The sequence below is a fragment of the Aythya marila genome (genome assembly GCF_965140915.1).
Source record: "Aythya marila genome assembly, chromosome: 2".
NCBI lineage: Eukaryota > Metazoa > Chordata > Aves > Anseriformes > Anatidae > Aythya > Aythya marila.
This window is the reverse complement of record NC_139043.1, coordinates 26,669,587-26,679,060: the sequence shown is the minus strand read 5'-3', so window position 1 is coordinate 26,679,060 and position 9,474 is coordinate 26,669,587. Positions and strand designations below refer to the sequence as shown.

The following is a 9,474-nucleotide window of genomic DNA, read 5'->3' as shown; positions in this document are numbered from 1 at the left end:
GGGCCCAGGCATTGAAATGACTACTAGTTCACCTGAAAAAAAATGTGGAAATCTGAACTGGTACACTGCACACACTTTTGTTTCACCTTGAATCCAAAAAAAAAAAAAAAAAAAAAAAAAGAAAAAAAAAAAGAAAAAGGCTCTAATTCAGAAAAAAAATATCTCTATTTCCATTTTTCATGTATGCAAATTACACTCTGAATAAATAAATCTACATAATCTTACCTCCCTGCTAGACAACTTGCAGTAACATTTGCCAAGAGAAAGACAGGCTTTTCTAATACTAATGCATAAAACATGCTGAATAAAAAAAATAAATAAAAAAATAAAACAAATCATATTGAGTAAATAGCTGCTGTGCAGCTCTGGAAAGAATAATACAGGGATTGATGAGTTACTCAGGATTGTCTTCTTCAATTATTTCCGTGTTACCAGTTAAGGGTATATTTAAGATAAAATTTTAATTGAGATGGTCATATCCTGAACCACTGAAAGCTATAGGATTTTTTCTTTAATTTCCATGGAACAGGAGTGTAGATCTCTCTGATGAAGCACGTGGGAATGTCAGGCTGTTGGTCCTGGACAATCAATCTATTCAGCATACACCTGAGTTACTGTGCAGGGGCTACAGATCCAAGAAAGCAGATCTCTCATTCTGTTTTGGGAATGTAGGAATTGCCTTCTCCAATTTGATCAAAACTTTTCCCTGGTATGTGTGCCCATATGTGTCCTGGTGGCAGTAAGGATTGCCAGTGGGCTTGGGACTGCAACAAGGGAAGGATAAAACAAAACCCAGTGGCAGCATGTTCTGATTGAGTAGGTATCAGGGCCCTTTTCCCACTCTAACTGCATAAGGTAGATGCTGAAAGGCAGCTCTTACTCTTGATGGTCCATCTAGAATCAATCAAACACCAATCATATTTGAGGGTTGGATGTTCTCCTCTAACCTTTTAAATATCTTTTCACACTGGAAAAATTATTCTGGAGAGCTGAGTCATTATGCTTTTTTCTCTAAAGAATTAAGAGACATCAATGGGGCTAGGTTCACCAAAAGGCTCAAGGATTACAAATTTCATCACCTAAATTTTAGATGCTGTAATGCTTTGTGGAATTCGGAAATTGCTCTTCTCAGTGGAGAAGCATGTGGAAGTTCTTTATCTGGCATGTGGGATGTCACCCACCTCAACCAACTCCTAGGACCTTTTATTGCAAGGTCTGGTTTGGAGACTGTCTTGCAGACCAGCTCCTTCAGGAGGTGTAGGATGGGCATACATCCACTAGACAAACATGGCATGGCAGATACCCGTGTCCTTGGGAACATTACTAAAAAGGAGTTAAAGATTTTCCCGAATTACAGTGAGGTTTACATCCATATGGTCATCTGGTAGAAAGGCTAGATAATCTGATATATATTTCAGGCTTGCAAAACTTGTGGTATTAGATTTAAAACAATAGATTTAATGTTCCTGTTTTAAAATCCATTATTTTAAAGTGATCTTACTGGTAAAATAAATATGAAATTTGTGTTTATATTTTCAAGTTCCTTTTTCCAATTGTTTGGGATATACATTAACTTTTCTTTGTTTAAATGAGAGCTAAGCTCCTTATTTACTCACAACACTCCGAAAAACAGACATTTAAAAGAATCTTCAAAAACCTTGACATTCATAATAAACGGAGGAGAATTTGGCACTACAGGTTTTTGTGACAACATAAGATTAAATTTCGCCTACTGGTGATTTGGAAACACTCAGCTCCGGAGATGCAAAATGCAATGGAGGACCTACAACTTGACCTGAGACAGACTGTGGTCAGTCCCTATACAAATAAGACACTGCTTCAGGAGTCTGAATCAGGAGTCTTCATTTTCCTTGTTCCCCTGTGCCAGCCCTATCCCCTAGGGAAACACAGATTCTTCTCTCTGCTGGCACCCCCTAAGCAGCATCTGGGTAGAGAAAGAGGAGAAAAGGGGTTGGAAAGGACTGTGGGATCTTTTTTTTTTTTTTTTTTTTTTTCCACAGCAGATATGTAGGTAAAGTTGCCAAAACAAATTCAAGCTGTTTCCTGCTCCAGGGCTGCTTGAAGCTGTTTGTCAATAGCAGTTTCCAAGTTATGTTTTTCCTTAGAAAATTTGGGTGCAGTTGAGCATCTTTATATTCCCGAACATGCTGCAAAGTTCATAGTTTAGTTCTTGGTATGGGAAAAAATTGAGGGCTTGAATAAGGGCCTTAGTGATGTGTCATCACGGATCTGTGCCCATTTTTGATGTGGCAGACCTCTATCCACTTTATGACTTTATCTGTGCTCTCTGCTGAGAGCAGGATATCTGTCATTTGAACTTTCTGTTCATTGTTTGCCCGATATTAAATCCAGGACATGGTCTAACCCAGCTGTGCAAGCCATTGTCTCATGAACCAGCCCCTTGCAGACCAAGAAAAAAGGCAGCTCCGGCAAGGCAGCAGCTCTGCTGTGAGGCAGGCGACTCAAGAGGAGCCATCAGGGCACCACGTGTGCATGTGCTCAGGGTGCTGAGTGCTGAATTTTGCCTTTGCTTAAGCCACTGATGGGGTTCAGCAACCAGCCCAATGGGGTATTCCAAAGCTCTGGTTCTTGTGTGACATTCTGGGTTTTCCTGAGTGGCTTGGTGATGGTCTTCAGCCTTGATTCTTGGAGGTGAACGGGTTGCCCAGGGAGGTGGTGGCATCACCATCTCTGGGGGTGTTCAAGGAAAGGTTGGACGTGCTGCTTAGGGACAGGGTTTAGTGGGTGACACTGGTGGTAGGGGTGTTGGACCGGATGATGCTGGAGGGCTTTTCCAACCCTTTTGGTTCTCAGGGTTTCCAATTAAGGTTTCCAACCGTAATGGCGCTGGGTTCGAAACAGAGAGCCGGGTTACAGCTCAGAAGGGCAGAAGGCTGATACTCGGAGTTTATAAACGTAGGGTTTATAGATACAGGGTTTATAAATACGAATCAACAGCGAAGGAATGTAACAATCATGTCTGTGCTTGGTGTGGGGGTGCCCCACACGACGGGGCCATGAGGGGACCCCTGGGCGGGAGCCCGCAGGTGCGGGGGGGCGGGGCCACGGCTCGCGGAGGGCGGGGCGGGGCTGGCGGGGAGGGGGCGTGGCTTGCAGCCGGCCGCCGCCGCGCAGGCGCAGTGCGGGCCGTGCCCCGGCGCCATCCCGTCAGTGTCGGCGCGGCGCGGTGAGGGCAGGGCCGGGACGGGCCGGGCTGTGCGGGGCCGCGCCGGGCATGGCGGAGAAGAAGCAGCCGGTGGACCTGGGGCTCCTGGAGGAGGACGACGAGTTCGAGGAGTTCCCGGCGGAAGGTGCCCGGCGGGGGTGGGGAGAGGGGCGGCGGGGGGGGCGCGGCCTGCAGGCCGCCGGGCCTGAGGCCTGGCTGGGGGTGGGGTGGGGGGTGCAGGGCGCTGCCAAGGCGGCTCCGGGACCCCCGCGGGGATGGGGGGGGGGGTCGGGGCCAGGCATGGGGAGCACCCCGGGGCCTGCCCCGCGAGTGGCTGCGGCAGCGAGAAGTGCTGGGTCATGGCCCGCGGGCAGCGGTGGGAGCCCTGAGGTGGAAATGAGGCGAGGGGGGGGCAGCTGCGCTCTGTGACCGCCTTGTATCGCGGCTTGCCCAGCGCAGCTGCTTCTGTAGGTACGAAATGTATCGAGCGAGGGAGTTAGGAGAATCTGGGCCTCAATAATAGAACTCCTCGGTGGGCTTTTATAGCAGTAGCCTTGGAAAGCCCCATATTAGGGCACGGTTCTTTGCTGTGTGCTGAATTCTGCCAGAGTCTCCAGCTGTGGGCGGTGATAAATGTGTACGGCATGGGTGAAATGGTTATCGGGCTATACCGTCATCCTTATAGGTGACATCTCTGTGGCCATGCAGCCCTTACGTATTCTGAAAATACTGTTTGCGCTTATGGTGAAAAAAGTTAGTGATGTAGCTGAGATGGTAGTTAAACTGAGAAGACCAGCCCTTTTTTCTTTATATGCTCCCTAAAGGTGCAAAAAAGGTTTATTTATTGTAAATTGAGTATTAGCTGTGAGCGTGAAGGAAGCCTTGAAGCATACTTCTGAACCTTAGATTGGCCACTGCGCTCAGTGGCTGTCACAGCACTTGCTCCTAAGCCTTGCAGTGGTAAGAGTCTCCATTCGGTGTTTGCTGCTGATTTGAGTCTTTGTATTGATCTCAACTCATCTTAAAATGCTGTGCTTTTAGGTTTCCCTTATTGTCAACAGCAGAAACTTTTTCATGATTTTATCTTCTCATTCAGTAATTTTTTTTTTCACAATAATTTTCAGACCACATTGAAAGTTATCATCAGTTGCTTAGGAAAGAGTCATGATAAATCTCTGATGAACCCCCTGTCAGATTGTTGTTCTTTCACATTAAAGCACCACTTCGTATACAGCAAAAAATCTTCAAGTTCCGTTGACATGTTTTATTCTGAAGGAAATTAGGTAATGCAGACTTACATCACAGACAAAAACACTGGCATTTGGGGAACATCTACTTGGATTTTTTTTTTCTTGAAACAGTTTTATCAATTCAAGTTTGAAATTATAAAATCCCAAACAGATGTGTCCTTTTTTATTTGAGATATTTCCTGACGAGTTCAAGTATGTGTGAACTCATTACTTACAAACTTATGTACAGTGCTTCTCAGAATGTAAAACATAATTTAAAATTGCTAGGATTTTGGGTTATCTTCTACTCTGAAAACCACTTTGCTTCCCTCTCCCAAGTACAAAATATGGCAAGAAGTTATCATTATATAAAAATAATTTTTAAGGGGTCCAGCCGTGACAAGTTGATCAGAATCAACATGCTGCTGCTGTTGTCACTGTACACCAAAATACCCAAGTCCAACATTCTCCATGCTTCAAAGCACAGATAATGCTACAGCACTCCTTACTGTTATTCATACACAGGCGTGTGAATTGCTGGAACAATGTTAGTGTGGATTTCAGGGGTATAGTGTCAGCATACACACTGCAGAATGTCATGGCTACACCAAGAAAGATATAATTTAGGCTTTACTTTCACTCTTTTTTTTTTTTTTTTTTTCTCTCCCAGCTTCTGTTGTGGAAAAAGACATAGCCTTTTTGACTCCTCTTTGCTCACTGCGATTTGGAACATGCTTCCCCAGTCTCCCCAGCTCCTTTATGGTTGAAGCTGAATTTCTTGTGCTGGATACTAGTTACTATGAAATACACATTTTTTTTTAACTTTAAAACCTGAGCTACTTACACTAGTACATAGAAAAGCTTGACTTTGGTGTTCATTTAAAGCTGGTTTGAGCTGTGTTTTTTGTATTTTTAAAGTCCAGCTAGTGTTATGACCAGTAAAGTCTTTCTTTTGACCAAAAAAAAAAAAAAAAAGCTCATTACATATAAATTGGAAGAGCTTCTTGTAAGTAGTATTAAAATGAAACCCTTCCCTTTGAGTAGTGAGCAGTATGCTAGCCTCAAATACTGCATTCTCTTATGCTGCAGTTTTCCTTCACCCTTTCTTCCCAGTTGCTTCCTGTGCTCTCTCTAAGACCAGTAGGATTTCTATGTTCCTTTGTCCTTTCCCTTTATATAATTTATTTGAGAAGGGGAGTTTAATTGTAATGTCTTCTACATCTGTGTCTTTAATCAGTTACAAATGTTTTTTTCCTGTTCTGGTGAATCTCAAGCATGATTTTTTTTTTGCCTGTCTGCATTAAAAATGCAAGGAAGAACACACAGACCAACCTTCATTCTTATGAATAAAGTTGTTCACTGTGAATTAGCTCTTAATCTTTTACCCTAATAGCTCTTTTTTTTCCATCTGTCTGTCCATGTTTTAATGTTACTTTGGCCCTTAGACCTCAAAGCTTTCTCTGAGTGGGCAGCAGATGGCTTACTGAATCATAAAGGCTTTGGGGAAGAGGGGAAGAATAGTGTTACATCTTTAAATATACCAGGAGGCTTTGAGAAATATGAGGTTGGGATTCTTTTTATTTTGGTAACGTTAGAAAAAGTTACTGTCTGTCAGCAAAAGATAGCTGAAAAACTGTGATGGGATAGTTCCCAAATGAAGTAAACTGACTTGTGTTTACAAAAACATTCTGAACCTTTCTGATTTCTCATTTTTCTTATTTTTCTACACTACCAAGTTAGATTTTTTTTTATAATGGACTATTAAGTGGGTGATCAGTAATTTGTCAAGAGTGGTGTGCCAGGTTATTTTATTATAGGAAAAATAGAAATTAGGTTAGCAAATGGACTTCCAGCATCTTGCCGCTGCAAAGAAATGGCTTCTACTATTTTTGGAACCCAGAAGTAGCTGGTTACTGGTAGCAACTGCCGTTGGCAGGTGCATCTTTCAATTTGCCTTTGCTTCTGCATCACGGATATGTTTTTGGCATTTATCCATAGCCTGTCAACGTCTGATGTGAGTGAATGGAGGATCTGAGTGTGTGTGTGTTTTGGCACAAGTGTTTGACGTACATTGCTTTTAATTGTGAGGGAAGAAAGAGGAAATACAAACCCAGAACTGCACACCTCTTGTTGTAATTTTAGGAGTCAAATACTCAGTGTTTCTCTTCTCTTACTATGGTGCTACAATTTATCTCTATGTATGCAAAATGTCCCTTCAGAGTGTGTAATCCTGCAAGCCATGATGTGTAGTGTATAATTATTTTCCTACCAAGTTATATTTTTGTCATAATTCAGGATTTAAAAAAAAAAATCTCACTATACTGTTTAGTCTCAAATACTTAAGTATGATCTGAACATCTCTGTTTATAGAGGGAAATTTGTTACCATTTGAAGCCCGCCTTACCCAGAAGCTGAGCTAATCAGTCAATAAGATGCGGTACTGAAGCAATGCAACATAAAATATTTACCTTTTTTTCCTGCCTTTAGATTGGACTGGTTTAGATGAAGATGAAGATGCTCATGTCTGGGAAGACAACTGGGATGATGACAATGTAGAAGATGATTTCTCCAATCAGTTAAGGTAATTTGATTTTTAACTTACTGTTCTAGAAGCTGGATAAAATGTTTTAAACTGCACTGTTTAGTTGTTAATATCTGTAAGTTCTGCTTACTTTTAAAAAGAGGTCTGAAAACAGGAATAAATGAAGGCTCTGCTTTGTGTTTATCTACCTAAAAGCCTTTCTGAACCAGACTTAAGGGATTACAGAACAATTGAGAGTACTGATGAGCATTTAATCTCTTAAAAATTGAACTGTGCATCCTGAGATATGCCTCATATCATCAATATGCTCAGGCTTTTGTGGTGTTACACAGCTTAAGACAGCACAAAGATGTGGAAAATCTGAATTGTGCTGCAAAGATTAATGGCAAGGGAGCCAGGATTCTTTCTTCTGTGCTGTATGGTATGCAAAGTGTAGTAGTATATTTTTTTCTATACCTTCAAATAGTATTGCTGTTCTGTGACCAAATAGACAACTGGAAATTTTTGCCTAGAAGCTCCCCTCTCATGTGTTAAAGAGCATGCTGTTTGTGAGCAGTGATAGCAAAGCAGTGTTTATAACATCCTCTAAAAAAGTGATAGCAATTCAGGTACCTCTAATCCTGTTGTTTAGTCTTCTTGGTCACTTGTAGCTTCAGTTAATCCTTTTAGTGATGTGTAATTATAACTTAAGTTGTTTCAAGAGTCAATACAAATTCACACTTTAAAATTAGTCCTTCAGTATGTTGCATGCAGCGCAGCCTTCTGTAATACAGCCTGATTAAATGCTTCCTGGGATGATCTCTTGTAAAGGGAAAAAGTGGCCCTTTGTGTAACAGGCACAAGATGAAGCCTGTTGGTATGGTCCGTGCTTATAAGGCTGAAAGGTAGTGAAATTGTAATACTGGAAAAAATGTTGATATGTAGTGAAACACAGACTTTAAAGGTGTGGCATAATTCTTGATTACCGCATAGTTAACACGATAAGTCTTCAATCTACATCTCATAGCCTGTAGTGTTGGTGACCAGATACTTGTCTTAAAATGATAGTTGGCAGTGTTGCCTTGGTGCAGAATATTTTTATTTCATCTTCAGAAAGAAAATGCAGCAGTCCTTCACTTCTAAAGTTAAAATGGCACGTATGTAAACTAACCTGAGACGTAGACCCACAGTGTCTAGGTACACATGTGCTAACACTGGGATATAAAATGGTGTAGCTCTGGTTGGTGTGCCGGAGGCAGGTAGGAGGCGAAGTGGGGACAGGTTATGGGAAATAACCTTTGCTGTTGCTGACCTGCTGCCACAGCCAAGGTGAACAAAACAATCCTTTCTTCTCAGAATTCATTGCACCAAGATATTAAAATAGTGCTGATACAAAAGTATGTAAGGCAAACTTTGGAAGTACATGCATTTAAATTGCTTAGATTAGTGAGTTCATTGAGTTTAAGGAAATTTTGGGGATAGCCAGTATAAGACAATGCAATTTTTTTCCTAATGTGTTGTTACTGTCTTAGAGGTGCTGCTTTGCAACATAAAGTTGTCCTTCAGCCAGAGTGGGGCAGAGGATAAGTAAACGTGATTAAAACAAGTGTTGGAATTTTTCATACGGGATTTACTTCTAGTGATCCAAAGACATTAAGATGAAGTTGAACTGTAAAACAAGTGAGGTTAAGGTTATTAATGTGAATCAGGAAGCACTGTTACATGTTCATGATATTTCTAAAATGGTAATATATTGTGCAGGGTACTTCATTTTGAAAAAATGCAGATGTCTGGCTATTCTATTTGTATATTTTAATATACCCATCTTTTTTCTCTACAGAGCTGAATTAGAAAAACATGGATACAAGATGGAAACTTCATAGTTTTTGCTGATATGGAACAAACATTGAACTGTGGATAGACTATATTGAGAAAACATGGAAAGTGAGAAGACAGTACATTATCTGCTTGGATTACTTATTGTTTTGTATGAAAAATAAAGTTTTTAATCTTAGCCGAAGTCATATGTTCAGCCTCTGCTAAACTGGTAACCTGTATTTCGGTTCTTAAATGCTTTGTGTGACAGCTCACAGAGAATGCTACTGGAGATCTCAGTGGCTGACGTTATTGCACCAGCTCCAGTGATGGGGAGTCAAATAAGCATGACCACAATGCAAACTACTGAACATCTCTGTCATAAGTGATGTGGAGTGTTTAAAAAAAATACTCATGAAAGAAATAAAATACTTCTGTATTCCAGTCAAAATGCAGCAGAGATAGAAAGGATTTTTAGGGAGTAAAGTAATAAAGCTCATTTTGCCTTAAGGTTTTATTTCATAATGGTTTGGGGTTTTTGTTAGGAATTTAATGTGAGTACCAGTTTGATCGCCTTGGAGATAAAACCCACTTTTAAAGTGTGTCTTACAACAGCAGAAATCCACATTCTACAATTTTGTCCTGTCATTTCTCAACTCTGGTAAAGAAGAGACCTCTGTGGAGGCGAGAAAAGTTCTGTTCTCATGCTTATTTAATCCTAG

General features: G+C 41.2%; 1 protein-coding gene across 1 annotated transcript; it reads left to right on the top strand.

Moving 5' to 3' along the window:
- The first annotated feature begins 3,151 nt into the window (after positions 1–3,151).
- On the top strand, positions 3,152–8,951 carry SEM1 (SEM1 26S proteasome subunit). The gene is made up of 3 exons (XM_082753215.1): positions 3,152–3,332; positions 6,904–6,997; positions 8,778–8,951. Exons 1-3 carry the CDS (start codon positions 3,257–3,259, stop codon positions 8,818–8,820), a joined length of 213 nt encoding a protein of 70 aa, XP_082609341.1. The 5' UTR covers positions 3,152–3,256; the 3' UTR covers positions 8,821–8,951.
- The last annotated feature ends 523 nt before the right edge of the window (positions 8,952–9,474 follow it).

Bases quoted from the DNA above. Each gene is read 5' to 3' on its own strand.
- SEM1 (XM_082753215.1), top strand. From the start codon at position 3,257: ATGGCGGAGAAGAAGCAGCCGGTGGACCTGGGGCTCCTGGAGGAGGAC. The intron at 3,333-6,903 runs GTGCCCGGCGGG...TCCTGCCTTTAG, and splicing joins CGAGGAGTTCCCGGCGGAAG to ATTGGACTGGTTTAGATGAA. The intron at 6,998-8,777 runs GTAATTTGATTT...TTTTCTCTACAG, and splicing joins GATTTCTCCAATCAGTTAAG to AGCTGAATTAGAAAAACATG.